General features: G+C 41.2%; 1 protein-coding gene across 2 annotated transcripts; it reads right to left on the minus strand.

The window, feature by feature from the left end:
* Window positions 1–4,813: 4,813 nt before the first annotated feature.
* On the minus strand, window positions 4,814–24,909 carry DIRAS2 (DIRAS family GTPase 2). 2 transcript variants are annotated; one of them, XM_037492318.2, is made up of 2 exons: window positions 24,855–24,909; window positions 4,814–8,155 (listed from the first exon to the last, which is right to left on the minus strand). In XM_037492318.2, the coding sequence occupies exon 2, from the start codon at window positions 8,117–8,119 to the stop codon at window positions 7,520–7,522; it is 600 nt and encodes a 199-aa protein (XP_037348215.1). In that variant the 5' UTR covers window positions 8,120–8,155; window positions 24,855–24,909; the 3' UTR covers window positions 4,814–7,519. The 2 variants fall into 2 exon arrangements, with proteins under 2 accessions (XP_037348215.1, XP_037348216.1); XM_037492319.2 differs by lacking the exon at window positions 24,855–24,909 and adding an exon at window positions 21,910–21,927.

The raw sequence follows: 24,909 nt of genomic DNA on the forward strand, positions 1-24,909 counted from the left end.
CACTTTATAATCCTGATTCTCACAACTCCTTAAGAATTTTATCCTTCATAAGCCTGTATTTCTTTGTATTATATATGTATATTTTATTTATCCACTTCTTATTTTAAGAGGAAAAGGTTGAAAGAAGGAAATGCTAAGCTTTGAAATGCTAATCAGGGGAAATATTTTAGCCAAGATTACACTGCTGTAACAAACAATCCCCAAAAATCCAACTGTGTAAAACAATGAAAGCATTCATGCCCATAGTCAGCAGAGGCTCTGCTCCCACCTCACCCTGTGGGTGGAGTCACCACTGTCTGGGGCATGGCCTCTCCTGTAGGAGAGGGAAGGATGACTCTGGAGGGTCTCTGGCTGGCCAGGAAACAATGCTCAGAAACAGCAGGTCTCTCTTGCATTCACAACTCCTCAGCCAGAAATTGTCAGATCCCACTGGACAACCAGGGGACTGGGAAGTGCAATCCACCTCTCTGCCCAGTGGGAAGTGTGGAAGACTGCACAGAATCCCACTATGAGCATGAAGGCAGGTTTTGCTACTCATTCTAAGGAGTTTTTATGGGGCACTTAGAGGTCCAAAGTACAATTTAGGTTGCCAAGAGGGTCCAACAATGACTTCAGGTTAAATAGTATGGAACAAATCAGGATATGTGGGTGCAAAAGTCATTTCAGCATCAGGAAATAAGTCGTAAGAGTCACACTGACAGGAAAACAATCGAGGAATTCTAAAGAGGGAGAGAATTCTTTTGACTTACATGACTTAGGAAAACATCATAGAAGAGGTGCTTAGATAGCAGCATGGATACAGGAAAAGATTTTAATGTGCAGTGATGGGACCCAGGACAAGAAATAAAGGGGATTTCTAACCAGTGGAAATAACGTGACCAGAGTTGTACCTTTTGACAGAACTGCTTTTAAACTTCTGCATATGTTGTCAGTACTACACTGACAAAAATCCACATCTTTTCTTTTCCCTTCTCTCAGGTCCTGATACCTTACAGTGGTCATAATGGATATTAGAGACAATATGTAGAATCTAACCTTGATTACCACAAGGTGCTGTTTTATTACCACAGTTCAGAGTGTGTGTGCGACTAAGAGAGCATGCACGTGTGAGTACATTTGTGAGCATGTGCCCATGAGTGTGTGGTGCATGTCTACATATGCTGAATTCTGAAGAACACTTGGAGAGTGTTTGTGAAACCCAATGCATCCTTGTTAATAATCAGACTGCAAGGGAAATAATCTTGATTTTTGACAAGAGGAAAATAAACATTTCACATCTACTTTATATTCCTTTGTTGTCACTAATAAATTCCATAAATTTCATCTTATATTCATTATGAGTGGGTCGATTGCCTTAGTTTTTTCCTGGCCCTTCAACTGCTATCCTTATAGAAGATCAGCTGGAAGTTGGAGGTTTACTTTGTTTTCCTACATGTAAACAAACTTCTATGTTACTGGAGGCAAAGTGAGTGTGAGGAGTGTAAGCGTGAACAGGTGAAAATAATAACAACGATAACTGAAGGAGGTGGGTATAGGCAGTCAGCTAGGAACAGGGTGCCCCAAGAACCCAAGTCCATTTATCAGTCTAACTGGAGAGCAATTGACTGTAATCCTGCTCCCCCGCCCCACAAAAAAATAAACCCAGTGAAGGGTGGAGTGTCCAGAACACCAAAACAATAACATAATGCTAAAACCACAGGCCAAAGCTAATTTCAGAAAGATAGGCCAGGTATTGTGATTAAACTCAGTGGACGTCAGTATCTGAAGAAACCCCCATGGGTACAGCCATTCAGCAAGAGACAACATGGAGACACCCAACAACCAAACCCCCACTCTTGCCCACTACACCCATATAAGTACCTACTTCTTGCCACCTTAGTGGGCTACCCACTCAGTGCCCCTCTATGATTGGAGAAATTTCTTGTCCTCCCTCTAATCTATGAATCTCTTGCTTTTCTGTAACTTTGGGCTTAATGTTGAATTCTTTTCCTTGCTGAAAACAAGACCCAAGAAAGAGTCCACCCATGGTCCTCGGACTCTGGGCCTGCTCCCAGAACTCCAATTCAATAACTATTATGAACATGGAAAGTGAATTTATATTTGATAGTCTGAGACAGACACCTGCCTCTTTTGAGCCAATGATTAATATACTGGATGGGTAGAGCCAAGGCCATGGAATGGGAAAGTCAATGAAAGTAAACACGAAATGGGAAAATACAGAGCCAATGAGGCCATAACCCAGTGTAATAGAGGAGTAGGGGCAGACTGAACCATGACCTGGGGGAACCCCCCCAAAAGTGTGGAGACCGCCTGTGGACTATTGAGTGCTGCCAGCATCCACATTCACACTGTCAGGAGCAGCAACGACTCAGCAGACGCCAGGCATTGTTGATCAGGAGGCTGTGGGCTTCAAGAATCACTCTACTGTTCTGGGACTCAGCCAGGCAAGGGCAGAACACCCCAGACAGCTGCCAGGAGCAGACTTGTTCCTGGGTGCCCCTCAAGACCAGTGATGTAACGGCACACCTGTAACTGACAAAGGCCTCTAGGTGGAGCCAGGTAGGTGGAAGCTCTCTGCCAGCTAATCAGTTTCCTCACTGTCAACCTTGGGGCAATCCCTGCACAGAGCAGACCAGGACCCTCACCCAAATACCACTAGTTTGCTTCCTGGAAAACAGCCATTAAAAGGGCTAAAGGGGAACTGGCTATAACAAGCAACCCTCCCCACACTGCAAGAGACTTAGAGATCTGGCAGGCTTCCCCATTAAACTTGGCTATCAGCAATGCTTCTCAAACTTTATTCCACATTTCAACTGACTGGGAACCTTTTTTAGTTTGCTTTGTTTGAAATTTTTATTAAAGTAACATTGGTTTGTAATAGTGTGTAGGTTTTTGGTAAATGGTATTGTAAATCAATATCTGTATATATGACATTAAGTTCACAGTGAAAAGTCTAATTCCATCCTTCAATGTACACTGACCTTTTTTATCCAATTTTCCCATTCCCTTTCTGGTAACCAGAGGGCATTAAACTAAGCAAGGTAAGCCAGATGGAGAAAGGCAAACACTATGGTTTTAATCATATGTGGAAGATAAAGAAACAAAACAAAAATAAACTCTTGGACTATAAGAACCCACATTCCAGACCCATGAAATTATAATTTCTGGGGTAAGCCCTGGGTATTAATAGTTTTCAAAACTCCTGTGTACAGTGAAACTGGACAAGTAGATCATAGCCTTGCTACTTTTATTGGGGTCCATGAACCAGCTGCCTCACCATGACCTGGGAGCCCACAGAAATGCAGATTCCCAGGCCTTCCCAGCCCAACTGACTCAAGCACCGTGGAATCACAGTCCCCCAATGCTTTATGTACATATTAAAGCTAGTAGGCACCGCATGGGATGCTCTCTAATGGGGTCTAATGGGCTTGCTGATTGTAATTAGCTGCATAAAGGGAAAGATCTCTGAATAATGCATAATAATGACCTGGGGGGTGGGGGACGCAACATGCAGACAAGAAGACCCTCTAGAGAGTTGAAGAGGCTTTAAGAAACTGGAAACTTCTGGTGGATTGTTGGGTTTGCACAGATTAATTTTCACACTTCCATAGCCCTTCCAAACAGAAGCCTGCAGAGTCAGAGGATTTGTTTCACTGACAGCCCAGTACTGTGAATACACAAGTGTCAGCAACATGGACAAGGTACGCAGCAGCTTTAATGCTTTGTATTTATCATCAATTTAATCCTCAGGGCCACCCACACTGCTGCACATGGTAATAATTCCCTTTCTGCAGAAGCACCGTGGAGTTAAAAGCTGCCCATAGTCACCTCGTCAGTGGCAGAGGGAGGATTCTATTTTGTTTTTATATGTCGTCTTGCTTTTCCTGTGTTACCAAAAGTCAGCTTTACCTTACAGTGCTGAGAAGGAAGATAAAGGACGAGAGGTGCCAACCAGGAACTGCCCAGGAACCATGCTTGGGGAGGGGGGGGGGACTTTCTGTATCCACCCCACTTAATAACATATTCTGATGATGAGCCAGGAAGAGGGGCCAAGACAGAAGGAAGATGCTTCACCCCTCCCAGGAAGGCACTGCCTGCTCCTTCCCTCCTACCCCATCCTGCCTGGAGGTCTGTCAGCCCTGACATGGAGTCACTGGGCAAACTTCCCAGGAACACTGCGGGGCAGCTGTCATCAGCCCCAGACCTGCACAGACTCTGACAGTCTCCCTTTGGTTAGATAAGCACCCGGAAGCAGCTGCAAGAGAACTAGGACACCACAGATGGCTACACCCTGAAGAAAAAGAAACACCACCTTCCAGTCACAGTATCAGAACTGAAGCTTTATTTGAATGTGTTTCATTATTTTCAGAACATCACTGGCAACGAAAATCTTGTCTGCAAGGGGGATTTCTGTAACTAGAGAGTAAATAAAATAGAACAGACAGTAGTGGGGTTGTAACAATAATTACACCTTAAATATAAATACACATCAATATCCCAGAATATAAAAGTCATGCTCTGTAAATACTCTATCCACAGACTGTCTTTGTGGGGTACTGGGGTCCAGGATGGCTCTTCCAGGGTTTACATGTGTCCCGTTAAGTTATGGATATTTCCAAAGAGCTTATGTAGGAGCAACACATTACAAATTTTGAGAAAAGAAATTAAGTATCACAGAGCAGTTTTTTTAATTTTTAATATAATTTTTGTTCTACAAAGAATGAACATTTCTTAAATGTTACAAACAGTGAAACAAATAAACTAGCTTCCAGATATGTACAATTTACTACTTTATACTTCAAAAATGCAGGAAGATAAATTATATATATAATATATATATAATTTTAGATCTAATGAACAATTCAATATTGCTCTTGTGTTGGTCTTACTGTATTGCATGCATGCCCAGGGCACGCCCAATGGCTTGTCACAGGATGGAGGGACTGGTGGGGACAGAAGGGAACTCACAGAGCCCCATGCTTATTCCCAGAGTGCCATCTTCAAAGCAATACTTTGAGTTGTGTAGCTCTCTGTGGCTAGGTCGAAACCTCTGTGCCCCTATGCAACATAGGGCATGGACTCAAGAACCACAGTCACCTTTCAAAGGGCCACATAAATGCTAAAATCATCAGATCTGATGGAATTAACTCCTCAAGCCCTGAGTCAGTTGGGGACCTTCTAAAAGACTTCACTGAGACAATCACTGGTGCCCTCAGTTCAGTTCATGGAAAATGATCTTTGAACAGACCCATGATTGAGGCTTCAATTACCTCCTGTAAATTCATGGGCAAAACACAGAGGAACAAAAGGTGTCCTGAAAAAGATCAGATTTTCAGGAATCACAAGCTCTTCATATAGAATGAGGCTCTAAATGTTTAAAAATGTAGACACCAAGCTGGGAAGGTTAAAGGAAATTTTGACACATCAGTAGGGGTGGGGACGAGCTCGCCTCAGGAACTCAGGACAGCTCATCTCGTCTTGCTGTCAGCAAAGAGCCAACTGAGACTTTTAAATCCGCTCTTGGCCATCAAGCCCTGTGTCTTCATCTGCTCAGCCCACATCCAAACTACAAGCTGAGAGTATCTCTCTGAGAATAGAAAGAGGGGGGAAAATAGGGGCAATCAAAAAGCAAGCGATCTAGATTGTTTGCCTACCAGGTTTTATTGTGAGGGTTATGGAGCTGCCCCAAGGAACTGAGAAGGCCATAGTGGAGGTGGGGACCCGGGGGGGGCTGGAGGGACTTGGGGTCTGGAGAGGTACTCTGGTGCCCAGGCCACTGAGTCCCCCCTGCTCAGGGCTTATTCTCAGAGTCCAAGGCGGTGGCTAGACCATGAGACTTAGGATTCTCAAGCACCTCCACACACTCAAAACATCACAAGTGTTAGCAGGGCAGACAGGATGTGCAAAAGCAAGAAAATTTAACCAGAAAGGGGTAAATAAAGAAAAACAGGAGATGTTGAGGGAAGTGATTCCATGACTCTAACAGCAGCCCTGCAGGGGGAGGGCAGAAACTGCTCAGCAGGTGCAGAAGAGAGGAGCCCCAGGGTACTTGCAAATGTCCTGAACTTGACAACTCTACCCAGGCCAGCACTGCTCCCAGAAGGACAAGATGATTCCACAGTGAGGACCAGAGTGCGCCCTGTGGACTGGAACAAACAGAACTGGCAGCCTCCACCAGCAGAATTTTCAGGAAGCAGAGCAAAACCAGACGGGATGATGGTAGAGCCGTGCCACCAAGCAGAATGGGCTCTGTGGCAACTAGCAGCCCAAAGGCCAGTCTCTAGCCACTCATGCTGGAATTATCAGTGGTAGTGATTCGGATTGAAGGATTAAGTATGCACATGGATCACTGGGAGGAAAAGATCATTGTTTCCAGAGTAAACACAGCACTGAACCAGTCTTCCAAGACATCTGTAAGGAAACATGCATGATCATCTATTACTCGAACGCATTTCCCAGGAATATACTGGTGTTACAGATATATTGTGAAAAAACACAGTGAAGGACTTCTGTTTCAAAGTATTTCCTTAAGGTGCAAAGTATGGCATATACATGTTCATGTCATTTAGAAAATGGATGTGCTTCTGTTCTTCAATGGCCTTTGTTGGCTGTTCCCAGCTGGATACAGAGTTATTTAAAAGAAGAAAATTACCTTGGAGGACAAAAGAAATACCTAAAAATAGCTACTTTAATTGCTTTTATTTAAAATCTGAGAACTGGAAGAAGTTATACCCCAGATGGGTCAAAGGGAAGAAACTTCACATTTCTAAAAGCCTTGAAGAGAGGAACACACGAGGCTGGGCGGTGTCCTGGTAATGTCATGGCGTCCTCGCTCAACACTGAAGATGTCTCACAGAGCAGCACACACCTAGTAAACTCTGCATTATATGTGAAAATAAATACTCTAAAGGTTAAAATGGTACTTGCTTGTTAGATCTAGAGAGGAGAGCACATCCCTCAGGGTAGCAAGGCTCAGGGGTCAGCTGGGACTGACAGTGAACATCAACAGGGGAGGCTGGGATTTTATTTTCAGGTAAAGAACCACGACGGGAAAACTTTGGCCTCGTCGCCTCACCTCTTGCTGCACCTCCCTTCCCTCCCCCAATGATGTCCTTGGCTTCTGTGCAGGGGGCCCCTGGTCTGGGGGCGGTGCCTGCAGCCTCAAGTTCACATGCGCTTGCTGCAGGCAGGTGAAGGCGCCTCCTCTTTGCGCGTGTGCTCCCGCAGTAACCAGTGCTGCCTGGGCCTCCTGATGCCAAGTTACCCTCAGAAATGGCTGGCACCTCTCAGTTCCTTGAGGCCGAGGGTGGTTTTCACTTTCAATGTCTGGCAGGCTCCCTGATTTTGGAGAAGGGGGCTGGTTGGTGGTGCGTGGAATGCCCTCTTAAGGACAGAGGGCACATGTCGGTCAGAATGCAACATTGAACACGTGGGCATCTTACATGCTACCCTGACGACTGTGGGTTCACGTGGTGGGGAGGTGGGGCACGGGGACACGCAGCTGCTCCTGGGAAGGCATTCACATGATCACACATTTGCCCTTGAGCTTCTCTTTCCTCTTCTGCTGCTTACTCTTCTTCCCGTCGATCTGTAAGCTCACGGTCCTGCGCTTCTCCAGGTTGAGCAGCTCCTGGAAGAGCTCCTTCACGTTGTGGTTGAGCTTGGCCGAGGTCTCCATAAAGGCGCACTTCCACTTGCGGGCCAGCGCCTCCGCCTCGCTGCTCTCCACCTCGCGGTTCGGGCTCTCGTCACATTTGTTCCCCACCAGCATGATGGGGATGCTCTCCACATCCCCCTTGATCTCGCAGATTTGTTCGTAGATGGGTTTGAGCTCCTCCAGAGACTGCCGGCTGGTGATGGAGTAGACCAGGATGAATGCGTGGCCCTTGGAGATGGACAGGCGCTGCATGGCGGGGAACTGGTGGCTGCCCGTGGTGTCTGTGATCTGCAGGGTGCAGATGCTTTTGTCGCAGCTGATCACCTGCCGGTAGGTGTCTTCCACCGTGGGGATGTAGCTCTCCCGGAAGGTGCCTTTCACAAACCGCAAGACCAGGGAGCTCTTGCCAACGCCGCCTGCCCCAAACACGGCCACCCGGTAATCATTGCTCTGCTCCGGCATGTTGCTGGGGAGCTCCCGCTAGCAACCAGGAAACACCTAGCAAGGAACCAGAGGTTTGAGAGAATTAATAATAATAATAATAAAACTGCAAGAAAGACTGCTTTTGATCGCTAAAACAAGTAACCAAAATACTCGTTTGCTTACTCTCCCAACACAAGAACACCTCAAATTTCATTTGAAAATTTCTTAATTCTAAAGTCAATGAATATAGTCAATGCTCAGTTTTCAAAAGTCCAGTCGATCTCCTCATTGGCTACTGGGAGCCTGTCTGGTTCTCCATAATGGACTATGATCTAAGTATCCTCGTGCACAAATCACCCTTCATTTAGGGAAAGATGCCAAATAGGCAGGATGCAGTAAAGTTTATATTTGCAGTAGATATGTCTACCAGCTGACAGAACATCACATCAAAGCCTGGACTGGGGCCTCCCATCTTCTGATTTCACCATGTACATTTACCTCCAAGTCTGCTCAGTTAACTCAACTGTCCTCCTGCACACTCTGTATGCAAACCCACCAAGTTACTTGAAGTGTCAATGCCAAATAGGATATAGAAAGATATCAGGAGCCCATTAACAGCAAAAGACAGTGTGAAAGGCTGATTCCAAGTTTGATTAGTCTATTAAATGTTCATGAGATCATGACCAATTCACTAGTATGCCACAGTGATAAATTGTTCTATATTTTTTAAAATGCAATGGCATATGGGATCTAGTGTGAAGCTTTTCTCTGAATCCCCAATGAGAAGCTCTCTTTGTGCTTGAAAGACACTGTCCTCACCCAACACTGCCTTGTATTATGCTATTTAGCTCTCGACTGGAGTGTTAGCATCTAAACAAGCTCCATATCCCAAATTCCCGAAAAGAGCCTTTCATCTTCAACTCACACTCAGCCTGTGTTTGGTAAATCTGGTATCAGTCATGCTAGACAGTATTATAGTATCTCCAATACTTTAAAAAATATTTATTTATTTACGCATACAAGAACTGAGGCGCAGGCCAGAGATGCAGGGGATGAGGGGATTCACCAGAGACAGAGAGGGGAACAGAACAGGCAGATCTACTGAAATACACTGCTGAGGGGAGCAGCGGGCAAAACAGGAGAGGTCTGCTATGCCAAGTGAGTAGCTCCCTGGCTGGCCAGGGATCGAACTCCTGCTGCAGAGGCTGGGGACAGCTTCCCAGTGCTGTTCTCAACCCCTTGTGCCACCAGGGAGGCCCAATATCATCAGTATCATAGCAACTAAAATATAGAAAGCAAACACGACAAATAAAAAGGAAGAAACTGCTGCTATTCATTTGTCCAAGAAATATTTACTCAGTTTCCTATGAAGGCCAGGTTCTGGGACTCAGGATTAAGTGGAGCAGACAGGTATCAAAACTATAACTTCACAACTATAGTGATTAATAATTTTCATCACAACAGTGCTGAAAAAGAGAGGTTAAAAGGAACCTAATCAAGCCTGGGATATTAAGAATGATTTCCTTATAGAGGTGGCATAGCACCAGGAACTCAAAAGATACATAGGAGACAGACAGGAAAAAGTGTAAAGACCAATGTGAAGTTATAAGGTAGGTTTGGGGCATAACTCCACACTGATCCTCAACTCTAACATTTTTTCCCAAACTACAAACTATCTTCTTTTACCTCAAACCCATTCATTCACCTTACAAGCATTTATAAAACACTTTCTGGATAATATACAAACTTGGTGCTCATCCAGTAGAAGCTCACAGAATTAGAGAGGCAGAGGAAAGCATTCAACACCCCACCTAGTAGATGTGTGTAAAATCATAATTTTTTCCAGGAGAAGCTGTTGGGGTATGTTGTTCTATCTGGGCACTTGGGAAAGATTTCACAGAGGACTGGGATTAGCCATAGAGTGAAGCTATAAAAAGCATGATAAAAAAAGGTCCTCTTGGAGAAGAACATGGGCAGAAATACAGCCAATATTCATAGGAAAATTGTGATAGCAGGTGAGAGTTGGCACCATTAATCAAGAGAGAAGGTAGAAAAGTAAGTTTAGAGTAAAGATTATACACCGTGAGGAGGAAGAAGCCATGATGTGGTCAGGTTTGCAGGACAAACAAGTCATATCTGATAGGTGATTGAGTTTTAGTTTTGAAGCTCAACAGAGAAGTCCAGTCTAGTGGAAAATACTTGGGTATCATCTCTATATAAATGGCACTACAATAAAAATCACCCAGGAAGAAAGTATGTAGCATGAGAGAGGACCAAATGCCAGTAATGTACCCTATAATAACACTAAAAAGTTACTTAAACTTCCTGAGCTAGAAAAATAAGATAATAACACCACCTTCTTCACAGAGTAGCTATGGGGATTTAGGGAGACCGTACAAGATAAAGTCAGTTCCACTCTCTAGATAATTTCAGTAAGGACTAAGCAGAAATGGGGGTCACAAAGGACTGGTGGTGGGGTGTGCAGAGAGAAGGTAACAAAATTCCAAGTGACCAGTCAATGTCAAGAAGACCCTGAGGGAATTCACTTAAAGCAGTACTTAGAGGGTGTTTATACTACAAGCACATTACTGATCCCAAATCAGTAACCTCACCTTCTACCTATGAGGGAAAATGGCAAAATGAAGACAAGAAAAGGAAAATAAAAGGGAATTGAGATTACAGTGAAGGTTTATTTAAAAAAGAATAAAAGAAAAAAAAAGAATAGAAAAATCAAAAAACCCAAAAGTTCTTGGAAAAATAAGCAAGATTAATAAATTTTTGCTTGTTTGACAAAACAAAATGATGAGGAAACTCAATTGATTAAAAAGAGGCAACATTACTACTGATCTTACAGATATAAAAAATATTTAGGGGGCTCCCATGACCAATGTATGCCCCAAAGTTAGATAACTTATGAAACAAACTACCAAAACTGACTCAAGAAAAATAAAAGCTCTCAATAGACCTGTAACAGGTAAAGATTGTAATTAGGAATCAAAAACCTACCTACAAAGAAAAGTCCTGGTTCAGATGGCTTCACTGATAAATTCCAGCAATCATTTCAAGAATAATTAATACCAAGTCTTCACAAATTCCTCCCAAAAATTGAATAGAAAAGAATACTTCTCACTCTTTCTGAATCCTATATTACACCAGGCAAAGCTATCACAAAAAATTACAGACCAGAATTAGGCAAGAAAATGCAATAAATGGCATCTTTCTCTAAAGGGGCGGGGAGAAGGAACCAATCTATCTTTATTGCAGATGACATGACCATAGATGTAGACTATCCTAAAGAATATACAAAAACAAACTATTAAAGTTGAAAAAGCAAGTTTTTAAAATACAATATTGATATAAAAATCAATTGTATTTCTACACATTTCCAAAGACCAATCTAAAAATGAAATTAAGAAACCAATTCCATTTATAATAACATGAAAAAAAGAATTAGGTATTTAGGAAAAAATAACAAAGAAGTACAAAAATTATTGAAAGAAGTTGAAGACATAAAAATTGGAAAAACATTCAAGTTAATGTATCCAAGGACTTAATATTAAAATGAGAATATACCCCAACTCAGTTACAGAATTCAATGCAATCCTTATAAAGATCCCACTGACAATTTAATAGAAACTGACAAAATGATTCCAAAAATTTATATTAAAATTCCAGGATTCCATAATAGTTTAACTATGTTACATTTTTTGAAAAGAACAATTTAGAGGACACATACTTCCTGATTTCTAACTCACTACACCTCTACAGTGTGGTGCTGGCACAGGATAGACATACAGATGAATGGAAAAATTCAGAGTCCAGAAATAAGCCCTTGTATTTACAGTCAATTGATTTTTGACAAGGATGCCAAGAACACTGAAAAGAGAAAGAACAGTCTTTTCAACAAATGGTGCTGTGACAACTGGACACCTACATACAAAAGTTGGACCCCTCCACATCATATATAAAAATTAACTTAAAAGTGCAAAAAGACATAAATGTAAGACTGAAAACTATAAAACTCTTAGAAGAAAATATTGACATACATTTTCATGGTTTCTTAGATGTGGCACTGAAAGCATGAACAGTAAGATTACAAGTAGGTTAACTGGATTTCATCAAAATTTAAAAATTTTGTGCCTCAAAGGGCACTATTAAAATTATAAGAGAGCCCACAGAATGGGAGAAAAAAAATGTTCACTTCATGTTATATAATAAGGAATAAATTCCAGGATATAAAGGAAACTAACTCAACAACAAAACTGAAACAATTAGAAAGTGGGCAAAGGACTTGGATAGATATTTCTCCAAAGAAGTTGTGTGATGGCTAATAAGCATAAAAAAAGGCGCTCAATATTATTAGTTATTAGGGCAGTAAAATAAAAATCACCATTAAATAACACTTCATAACCACTTGAAATGGCTATAATTTTTAAAAAACACAAACAAAAATCAAAAATAACAAATGTTGGTAAGGATGTGGAGAAATTGGAAATTTCATGCTTTGCTGATCTGAATGTAAAGTGGCTAAGCTTCATGGGAAAACATTCCATTATTTCCTTAAAACCTTAAACATAGAATGACCATATGACCAGCAATTGCCTTTCAAATGTATTTTCATGAGAAAAGAAAACACAGCCAAGCAAAAACTGTAAATGAATGTTCATAACAAAAATATTCTAATAGCCAAGAACTGGAAACACCCAAATGTCCACCAACTAATGAATGGTAAGTAAAATGTGGGTGGTATATCCATACAATGAAATATTACTCAGCAATGAAAAGATATGTGGTACACATACATGCTATAGCATGGATGATTCTTTAAACATTGTGCTAAGTGAGAGAATCCAGAAGCAAAGTGGGCGCTGAGGCAAAGAAAGTAATGGACTGGAAATAGGTGCAGGGTTTCCTGAGGAGTGATGAAATGTATTAAAGCCTATTGTGGTGATGACATCAAGCCCTCTGAGTACACTAAGTACATTGGGTAAATCATGTCCCGATAAAGCTGTCATCATGGAAAAAAAAAAAAAAGACATTTGGAGGGGTAGTACTCTGTTCTATATGATATTATTGTCTGAAGCTTATTCACAGACATGGAGCAACAGACACACAGGCCCCTGTGTGAGAAATATGAATGAAAGGAAATGGGCTCTGTTGTGTCACGTGGCTGGTGGTTAACAAATGTGTTAACACCACGCTGTTATAGGGTTATAATAATAAGGCTGTTCAGATTATTCTGAATGACTTAATCCTTTTAAATTTGTTATTAAATAATTAAATCCAAAATTTTTTAAAAATCACTGAAAAACCAGGATATCTGATAGAATTTGATTTTAGACTCCAGTTAAAAGAACACTATTGTTAGAGATGGAGCATGATAGAAAGTTCAAGGCTTCTGACTTTAGAGACTAGGAGATGAATGAAAATTGATAAAGTTTCAGTTAAGCAGATGTTGGGGGAGGTGAAGAGAAACAAAGTCATTTTGTAATGGACTTGAGAATGATTAAAATTGATAATGTGACTAGAGAGACAAGAAGCGTAGGCTTGTCTTGAAGGACAGGGAAAGGGAAATTGGTGTAGGGTGAGGCAGAGGCCAGAACAGTGGTGAGGATGATACTCATAGATCTGATCTGACAAGACCAAACAAATCTGATTGCCTAAGAAGACCAACTGAAATCTGCACCAACTGCCTGGCCCTATTTTTATATCATAGGACTGATAATGTGAAGCATCATTATTAACCTCAGCATTAAAAACTATTCTGTCCAGTATGGTAGCCACTGCCACTTGAAAAGCAGTGAGGCTGAATGGAGATGTCCTGTGATGGAGTTTGAACACTTAGTGTAAAAAAAGAACATACTGCATGTGTGTGTGTGTGTGTGTGTGTGTGTGTGTGTGTGTATGTAAAGTTGATAGTGATTGCAAGTTGAAATGATAATTTTCCACATGCATTGGGTAGAATAAAATACAATTAACCCTTGAACAATACAAGTTTGAACTGTGTGGATCCACTCATGTGCAGATTTTCTTACAAACAGATGATATAAATTTATGGTATTGATAAATACAATACAATGCTATAAATGTATTTTCTCTTATGACTTCTTTAGTAGTATTTTCTTTTCTCTATTATAATAATGCAGTATGTAATATATATTTAACATACAAAATGTGTGCTAATTGACCATGTCATTGGTAATGCTCTGGTCAAACAGTAGGCTAGGGGTAATTATGTTTTGGGGGAGTAAAATGTTTTACACAACTTTTAACTGCAAAGGACAGTTGGTGCCCCTAAACCCCACATTGTTCAATAGTCAACTGTATATTATTTAAGTTAACATCATTGGCATCTTAATTTTTTTTAATGTGGCTACTAAAATATGAAAGTCACGTAGTCCCTTTGCATGATACCTATGGTACCATGGTCTAGGTACATGGTGCCTGTGGGCCTGCACTACTCTAAAACATGAGAGCAAGCCTCTGTATATTTTTAACAAGGTTTAACAACCATTCTACTTAATCCAATATGTTACAAAATTTAAATAAACTTGAGGTTTGGCAGCTCTCCTGCCCACCTGTGACTATGCAGGTGTCTCTGTTTTTCTCCTTTTCCTAATAAACCTATCCTTTTAAAATGTCAAAATAAATTAATAAATAAATGAATATATAATTAACAAACCTAAGTTTTTTACTGCTTGGAGTCCTTATTAATATTGGAAGACAAAATAACTAAGCCATTAGAAAAACACTTATTTTTCTGCTGTGGTAAAATATATAATACAGCAAAATATAGAATTGCAAACAATCATACATTCCTTTCTCAGAATCGTCTTAGAAGATAAATAGAAAATAATGCAGAAGGTGTAAAGAAACTAGTATTAGAAGTCGCACAGGAGAGAGATTTGCTGAACAGTTGAACAAATGTTTCCAACAAACTTCAGTGGCATCTATTATTTGCCAGAATGATTCTCTTCAATAATGAGATTCTTTGCACATATATTCTTCCCTCATCACTTATTTATTTGTGTTTTCTCTCTCCCTAGCTTGAATATCAGCATCACGAAGCCAGATTCCCTGTGGGATTCAGCCCCAAGCTTGTCAGTACACTCAACCCAATGCCGGACACACAGGAAACACTTAGCACATATTGATTATCTGCTGCTAAAATATATTTTTATGAGCCAACCCAGGAAAACTGTACCAGAGAAGATAAATGAGCTCTTTAAAGAAACAAAATAAATTTTTGAAAAATCTGCATGAGAGGAACCATTCATAGCTTGGCAATGTCAACTGAAATATAAAATTACCAAAGGAAATGTGGTGAACATTATAGACACCAAACACGAGGTGAGTGAATTTTATGGCATCATTCATCAGTAAGTTGATATAGCAAAGAAGTTGGACCCAAAAGTAGACAGAAACTACTAGATATCACACATTTGTATATTTTCTTTATAGTATCTAAAACAAGACCTTTAAAATACAGTTGATTCCTTACTATACTTTATGTGGCTATAAGGTCAAAGCAACCATGAAAATATCTTCTACCACAGGTGATTCAGTAGTTATCTTATGACAAAGAAAATTTAAGTGTGACCAAGCTGAAAGGTAAGCGTGTATCTCTTTTATTCAAAAAGCAAATGTTCTAAGCTCATTACCATTTTCTGTGTAGCAGATCTCCCTTAGCAGGCAGCACCCCCAAATAAGCACACTTCTTCACCCTTCTAAGGAAAAGGTGATATTTTCAATATGGGGGGGGGCACAATACCTGCTTGGGAAAATCAATGGCCCTGTGTAGAGAAAATTTTGAAAAGAGTTATATAAAGTAAATAGTAATGTAGCAAATTCTTAATAAATAGTCATTAAGGGCCTCCCTGGTGGCGCAACTGTTGAGCGCAGCACTGTGAAGCTGTCTGCAGCCTCTGCAGTGCAGGTTCAATCCCTCCAGCCTCGGAGCAACCCACATGGTGAGCAGACCTCTCCTGACTCGCCCGCTGCTCCCCTTAGCAGTGTATTTCAGAGGATCCACCTATTCGGTTCCCCGCTCTGTCTCTGGTGAATCCTCTCACCCTCCTGTGCATCTGGCCTGTACCCCGGCTCTTGTATAAATAAAATAAATCTTTTTTAAAAAGTCATTAAGCTAACAAAATAATAGTTTATAAAGCCAATACTATCACTCAGTTCAGTGGGGTATTTGTGTATTTCTCATATGCCAGAAGAAAAAACCTAAAAAGTACCAACACACACACACACACACACACACACACACATAAATATACACATATACATATATATTTTTTGAATATATATTTATTATGCATAAAAATGCTTCATCAGTACATGATTTTGCCAAAACCAAGCAAATGTGTCCCTGAAAAGCCCTCCTATCTGTACAATAGAAAACTTGAAAATCAAACTTTCTTTTTTTTTTTTTTTTTCATTTTAAATGTCTTCCAAATGAAGGATTCCATCAGCGTGGAGGCATCTGATAAAAGAACGCCAATGCAATGTCACCAGAGGTGATCAGAATCAGAGAGGGCTCTGTAGAAGTTTGCCATTTCAGAAAAATATTGAGAGAGGGGGTAGTATGAAGTCTGCTGCCTGGCAGAGAGAAGACAGAAGACAAGTTGTGTGAACATGGAGGAATTTAGATGCAGGGAGGAAGGGAGAAAAGTAGGTGGGTCAGGGAAGCAACAGCAGGGGACAGGTGAGTGGTAGAATCAGCTTTCACTAGGAGGATAAACAGCCATAGAGTGTTCTGAACAGAGAACTGTTGGATGTTGGATCTCACTCCAGCTAAACAGAAACCCTTGAGGGTTCTGCGGGGCAGGAGAAGAAGCAGGAGACAGTCAGGGGGCCAGGTATGGGCCAAGGTGGTGGCAGAGGAGGAGGGTCAGTGCCATCTTACCTAGTTAACTCACCTATAGGTAAGACATCACACACCTCTGTCCTTGTTACACTTCCCCTGCTGCTAACTCTACCCCTCAGGGTGTCATCTGGTTCCCTGATCTTAGATATCACCCATAAGCAACGACTGCCAGTGCACAGCTATGTCAGGCCTCTCCCCACAATACCTACTCGGTGCCATAGAGACATCCCAATATAACACCTCAGAAGCTGAACTCCCTATATCACCTCTATGCTGCTCCCCTTACAACGTTCTTCATCTCAGTCGATGGCAACATGTTCATTCCAACTGTTCAGGCCTAAACCTTTGGCGTCCTCCTGAATGCTCTGTCCTTGTACACCTCACATCTAATCCATCAGCAAAGTGTCAGTGACAGCTTCAAACCATGTCCAGACTGGCAAAACACGCTGTAAAAGGCTATAGCTGCCAACATGCCAGGATTCAATGACAGGTCCCAGCAGATAATCCTTGGCTCCACCTGCCCACAGCAGGTGGCCTTCCAGTAAAGGCCATGGGACCTAGAGTTCTTAATAGATGAGTATCTCAAGACCAGAAAGACAAAAAACGATCAAGCTGGGACTATTCTTGCATATTCAAAATAGTTTTGCAGCCAGCAATCAGGATGGGTGTGTGTGTGTATATAATGTGTGTTTAGGGGGAACTCTTTAAACCAGTGTGTTTGTGTGTTAGGGACAGATGTGTGTTTGGGGATGAACTCCTTTTTTTATTTTAAATATCCATATTTAATAGAATTTATTTACTTATATATATTATACAACATTGTTCATTTTTGTACAATGTTTGCTTTCTCCTCTCAGGTGTCATCCCCACAGAATTCCCACCCCCAAGTCACCCATGCACCACCACCATAGTCCCCTGTGCTCTTCTCTCCCCTGTTCTGATCCCTCCCCCTCACTCTCTACCCCCCCCCAGAATGTCTCTGATTTATAGTTACCTGCCAATTTTTTGTTGCTATTATTTTTCTCTTAATCCCTTATTTGGTTCCCCTATATTCCCCCTGTAAGTGAAACCATCCGATATTTTTCCTTTTCCTTCTGACTTATTTCACTGAGCATAATCCCTTCCAGCTCCATCCATATTGCTGGGGGTGGGGGGTGGGGGGAGCTCTTTAAACCAGATTTAACCATATACAAAATAGGGAGTGCTGTAAGTCCAGTGCAGAGAGAAAAAGGTAAAGAAAACTGTCAATATTTTGAGATTCATGTGCATGTGTGTGTGGACTGGGCAAATTTAAAAGACTGACACTGAAGGCCAAAATTCCATCAAGGAGCAGAGTCCAATGATGAGACAACAGGCTTCGTGCCAGGTCACAGAGGAGAATAAATCTGAGACTTTAAGACAGGAGAACCATTAAGATGCAGATCAAATAGCAGCCCCAGGAGCTGCCCAGGAATCCTTGTCCTCTCGCAATGTTGAGTGAGCTACACAAGCTTCGTCTTCAAAACACCTTTGATTTAGGTAAGAGCAGCCCCATTTTACAGAGAAAGGACCTGAGGCTGCAGGTGGTAAAATTATTGACACTGTGGAAGAGTTAACACGTAGCAGAACCTGCATGTTAACTCAGGTCTCGCAAATCTAAAAGGCATTCCAGTAATCACCCAACAAGGAGCTCTGGAAGCTAAAATGCTGAAGAAGTTGTCACATTAACCTGTAGTATTGCCAAGCAACTTTCAGACCCATATTATATTAACCTTAACAATGCAACAGTGATGTTAAGCAGCTAAGCATTTATCACCATCTATGCTTTCTGACTCAATCATCAGATACAATCTCTTGCCCAGAGCATAAATTGGATGGGGAAGGATGGTTGGGAATGAACACTTGCCTTGTTGGGTGGTCAAGGATAAAGTGCCTACTTTGCAATCAGGTGTTAACAAAATAGTAACTTGTCAAAGAGGCAGAAATATCAAAGGGTGGATAGTTTAATGAAAGGGAGAAGATAAATACAAGTGTCCTAGATTTGTCCATAGTAGTATATCTAGAGCCATATTGTGCTTTTGAACAGCTTCATAGGACTCCCTGAGATGATGACCATCACTTATTAACCAATTTCTTACTGACTGTTCATTTTACTCAATGATAGCCTTGAACATAAACATCTTGTCACGTTCTTTTTTTTTTTTAGATTTATTTATTTATTTATACAAGCACTGGGCACAGTCAGAAGCACGAGAGGGTGAGAGAATTCACCAGAGCCAGAGCGGGGAGCAGAAAAGGCAGAAGGACCGAAGTACACTGCTGAGGGGAGCAGCGGGCGGCAGGAGAGGTCTGCGCGCCATGTGGGACCCTCCTCCGGTGGCCGGGGAGCGGCCGGGGATTGAACCGGCACTGCAGAGGCTGCGGGCAGCTTCGCAACCCAGCGCTCAACCGCTGCACCACCGGGGAGGCCCCTTGTCACGTTCTTAGTTCATTTGCAGAAGGAACCTCAGTTAGTGCAACTGCTGATTCAGATTATATTTTAAATTTGGTAGTGACCACCTGTTACCCTACAAACACCAATTTCTCCTTCCTATCTCTTGTGTGAAAGCAGTATTTCCTCACGTCTGTGTGATCCAGGGTGTTATCAAACTTCCCATCCCTTCCAAAAGAACAAGAAATATGTTTCTCTTTACTGGTTTATTTGCGTTTATTTCATTTGTGTGATTGACTTTTCATGTAAATGTAATCTCTACTTCTATCTTTGAGATCTGAGTGTTCGTGCCTTCTGTTCAGTTTTCTAGTGCTTTGCAAAGGTGGTGCTTCTCCTGTGTAAGGCAGGTGTGTGTCAGACTGTGCTCAGCAGACCTGCACTGTCCCCCTCACCTGAGACCGGGCTCCAACTGCTCCCCCTATTCAGAGTCTTTAGGGTTAAATCCTGCAGTCTCAGGTTTATCAAGCCCATTGAAACTAAGATGATCAAAACATTTGAGGACCACTGTATTAAGGACATTAGACATCATTTGATATATGTTTCAATATTTCTTCTCAAGTGGAATTTGTTTTTTGATATTATTTATTTTTCCTGGGAAGAAATTTAAAATTTCTACGTAGCCAACTTTAACAAACATTTCCTCCTCAGTATCCCAGTCTGGGATCATCCTTAGAAAATTATTGCCTACTCTGAAATCACTAAAAATTCTCCTATATTTACATTGTCATTCTTGGTGTTAAATATTTGCTCTGGTAACCTGAATTATTTCAGCATCTTGAAAGTGCTGGTGTACTTAGAGGACTTTCCCACTTAAAAGAATGGACAAAGAATGAGATGCGCAGAATATCATCTCTAAATCTGAGATAGTAGAAAATATAGAAAGACTTGGTTGTTGTGAAATTCTGGGAAATTTAGGTTGTTTTCAATACCTAGGTCAGCGGCATTTCTCTCCTTCAACAATTCCAACCTACTCCTAGTTTGCAAAACATAGATTTTACTCTAATGGGTAGGTCAGCTTTACATTTTGTGGTCCTCCTACTCATTCTACAGTCAGGAAACCCATGCAGTCCAGAGAGGCTTCAAAAGAGAAACACAATCCTGCCTTAAGTGTCAGGACTTAGTCCACAGACACCTTCCTTTCCATCGGAGGGGGCTGATTCACAGGCAAGGAGGCAGTGAGAAAAATCCACAGATTTTATGTGTACACTTGTATTTGGGAAAGGTGCCTTCTGGGTGGTAGGGTTAGAGAGACAAGTCCATGTTTATTCAAAAGGGGAAATGTCACTGAGCTGGGCTTTCACATGATAGAGCTGAGTGAACACTCACTTTGATCTAGATGCAGAGACATGGACATTAATCACTATGCTCTGTTCAGCATCCTCTGAAGATAGATAAATTCCAAATTCAAGACTGAGGTATCCTAATAAAACACTGGAATTAACTGATAGAGATGACATAGGAAGGAAAGCTTCCCTTTCCAAGGGCTCCTCTGTTTGAATGAGGATAAGGATCTGGACCTCAGCTTCAGAAGCTGAGGGTGGGGGGTCGGGGTGAGGGGAGAGAGAGAGATTAATGTGAGGATGCCTAATGTAAAGCTCCTGTGTGCTTATGTCCTCTGAAAAATAATCACTTTCCAGACATCAATTAGCTTTAGAAGAATATTGCACATGCCCCTTTTATACAAACCGCTGCTTTCTTTATATCTCCTGTGTGACTTCAGAGACAGAATCATGGAGGGAAATGGTATCCCTCCCTACAGCTCTCACTGATTTCAAGGAAAGGGTGAAGAAATTTAGATCTTTTCACGAAGGCCATTCATTTTTCTGTTTCAAGAAGGACGTATTCATGGGTCAATCAATTATAAAGATTCACATTTTCCCAAACTTTATTTAATGGTGACAAAATACATACAAACATGCAAAATACTCATATCAATAGAGGCTAATACTAAAAGATCTATAAACCATATTCTATTACATGATCAATTCTAATCCACTAGCCGTTTATTGATTTCACAATAGATTTGCTGCCACTTGTCCAGTAAAGGAATCGAACTATAAAAGCTGACTGATCTTGAACAGAACATGAGACTTAGTTGCTGCCTGTAATCAAGGCTTGGACTATAGCAAACTTAATGCTGGTGCAAAATGCTGATGCCACCACTCAGCGCTGCTACCTTTTGTCTGCCACTACAGAGCTCGAGGCTACAGGGGGTTGAATCCACAAGTCTATCCATTCATTATTTTTCATAGAACCAGGGAAAGTATTTGATCCAGTCCTCTTTTTGGACTATGAAGGAGTTGGTAGGGAAGATGACATGGCTAGTTAATGGGGGGATAAAGGGAGAGAGGTGTAGGACACAGATCTTAGAACAATTTGAGATCATCTGTATATCTATTTTATAGTGTTTAATTTGTTTAATAGCTCCTGGCATTTCAGCTTTTAATTTGCCTTATCAAGAAATTAACATTCCATAGTTGGACTGACCATTACAGTAGACTCTAGTCACACGGGTTGCTGACATCTTGAAACATGGTTAATCCCAACTGAGATGTTCTGTAAATGTGCACATAGCAGGAGAAAAAAATGTAGAAAATCTTATTAGTATTTTGTGTTGCTTACATCTTTAAATGGTCATTTTGATATATTGGGTTAATGAAAATATACTTTTACATTAATTTCACCTATTTATTTTACTTTTCTTATGTAACTACTAGAATGCTTTAAATTATGCATATGACTCATATTTTGTTTCTATAAGACAGTACAGGTTTGTAGGAAAACACTTAGCTGCACTAACAAGAGAGCTACAAGGAATCTTTTTTTCTTGAGTTTGCCAGAGGCGAGAGCAAAGGGGTAGAGAATGAAATACAATTTTTCCCAGTACCATAATGTCAGGTGAAAGAAAAGAAATTTATAAATCACAACATAAAATAAAAACTAAAGTAACATTTCAATCAATGAAATAAATTTTAACTTGATCCATATATGTGCATGCGTATATAAATTTAAGCTGTAAACATTAGCAATTGTGACATAAAAATCATCATCTTCCCTTTTAATTAAGAGAAACTATTTTCCTAGAAAAATCAAAACCAAAATCAATGTCCTAGAAATCAATTACACCTTAAAAGAGATATCTGTCCATTATACATACTCAGATGATATAGATAAAAAGTTAAATAGATTAGATAAGTAAATGGTAGATAGGTGGGTAAATAGATGATTAAATGTGATGGAAAGATGGATGGATGGATGGATGGATGGATAAGATTGATTGATAAATTGATTCAATCTGCCTTATAAGTGAAAACGGGACACAGCGATTACCTGAACGGAAAGTTACAGGTAAGCAGTTAGCCCTTTTTTTAACTTAAAGCAGTTGACAGGCAACCTACTCACCCCAGACAACCAAAAGTCCCTCTTTGTAACAGAGACATTCTTCAGTGCATACATTGTCTGCATTTATCTTGGTGGGAAATCATGATTTTGTCTAAGCCATTAGGCCAATTTCCAATATACTAATTTATCAACCAAAATGGTACCAAATTAGAAGAATGAACAATGTGTTTTTCATTATCACAGATACTCTTCTGATAAAAGAACCCCCATTATTGGTTTTAATTAACCCCCATATATGTTTTAATATTTTGATAAGATATGCAAGTAGCAGAGTATAGAGTATTCACTCCTGAAATAATACATTTTAGTGGGGCAAAGTCATGTGCGGTTTATAGGACATGTATCACATGAAATTATTAATCTTCTCGAGATGAAGTGGCATTGCTGACTGCTGAGAATGCTAAATTGTTAGACATAGCTGAAAAGGGACTAGCACAACTTGGAATTCAATTTGGGTGTTTCCTGAGTCTCATCTTAGGAACAACTCTATTAAAGCAGTAAAAGGAAAAGATTCTGGAGCCTTCTGCAATAACCATGCAAGTATAATTGCCATCTGCTGAGATAACTGAGGGGTGGGCAGCTATTCTGTGTCATAGTGCAAAAGGCAATCAATCACCTGCCCCTCTCTCTCCCTGTCTCTCTCCCCTCCTTTCCTTCTCCCCTCTCCTTGCATTCACTGGGGACTATCATCCCTATGACCAAATTAAATGGCATGCATTAAATAAGAAGAAAATGTTTCCTTGCCTGTATTCTATTTCTAGAAGATGAACTATGGTTTTCCAGTACCTCAGCCCACAAGACCCTCTGCATTTCCAGAGACAAAATTGTTGACAATTCGCAATTTCAAATAACAACCCAAAATAATAGTATTATTCCCCCACAAATTTGTTAAATTTATTCTCATTTTATCCTCCCATTTCTCTCCCTCCTACTCCACCTCTTCTAATCCAAATGCCACTGGAAAAGCAGTGCACTTGGACTGATCTGAAATGTAAAATGCTCCAGTTTTTCATCGTTACCTAGAAAATCTTCCTTAAAAAAGAATATTTTTAAAGTTTTCAGTTTCAAGAAGAAAAGGTCTCAGATGCTGAGACTAGCTTCTCACGTGGAAGGGGGTCGCTGAAAGATAACAAGCACCAACGTGCACAATGAATTCCTCAGGCAGGCTCGCTGTGTCACTGCACATTCAGAGAGAACCAAATTCCACCACAACGTTGCATGACAGGTCATGTAACATGATTCAGCGAGCTTCTAGTTGAAAAGTCTCCCAAATCCCCCACAGCATGTGAACTGGAGTTTTAAAGGGGAAAAATAGCATTTTTTCCCAGAGGAAGACTCGGCAGGTTCCCACACCGGGAGCAGCCAGCGGTGCTTTGCAGCGAGACCGGGAGCTGTCAGCGGTCATTGTCACTAATGGAAACCACATTCTTACAACTAAGGCTGAGATGCGGCGCCTTCCTCTATTCTGCTCTCATCACAAGAAAACAGGAAGGCACACATGTAGCGATCACGGCATGCAGTCTCTCGACGGAGAATCAAAATATTGAGCCCCGTCTCAGCCAAGCCCATTTACTGCTGCGGTCTAGCAGGAAAACATGCTGAACTGAACAGCAGCCTCTAACGTGCTTTGCATTTTTTCACTTCGGACCACATCTTTTTATGACTTTCCCAGATCCATTAAATCAACTTCCACCTGAACAGAAATACCTGCACTGCAAAATCTTCTAAAACTCCTGCTTTAAATCTTCTAAAATTCCAGTTTCGGAAGGAACCCCCTACACTGTGAAATACAGATTTGTTTAAGAGCGTGTTTTAAATCAGGAGATCCAGAAAGGATCCCCCACCCCAGCAAGAATACAGACAGAGCTTCCCCCCCCCCCCCCCCCGCCAACTTCAATATTTATATAGCTGCCTCGCCTTCCCGGATAGCCTCCAGCCCTTTTGGGGGGCTCGCCTGCAGGAGCGCCCCAGCCCGCAGGGCCCCAATGCGGGCGCAGGGAAGCCACAGCCAAGGAGTGGAAATCCGTTACCTGAGGACGATCACAACTCCGCTCAGAGCTGCTGCCGAGCTCGCCTCGCATAGGA

This window comes from Talpa occidentalis, unplaced genomic scaffold (assembly GCF_014898055.3).
Source record: "Talpa occidentalis isolate TD23 unplaced genomic scaffold, MPIMG_talOcc4v2.1 talOcc4.7, whole genome shotgun sequence".
NCBI lineage: Eukaryota > Metazoa > Chordata > Mammalia > Eulipotyphla > Talpidae > Talpa > Talpa occidentalis.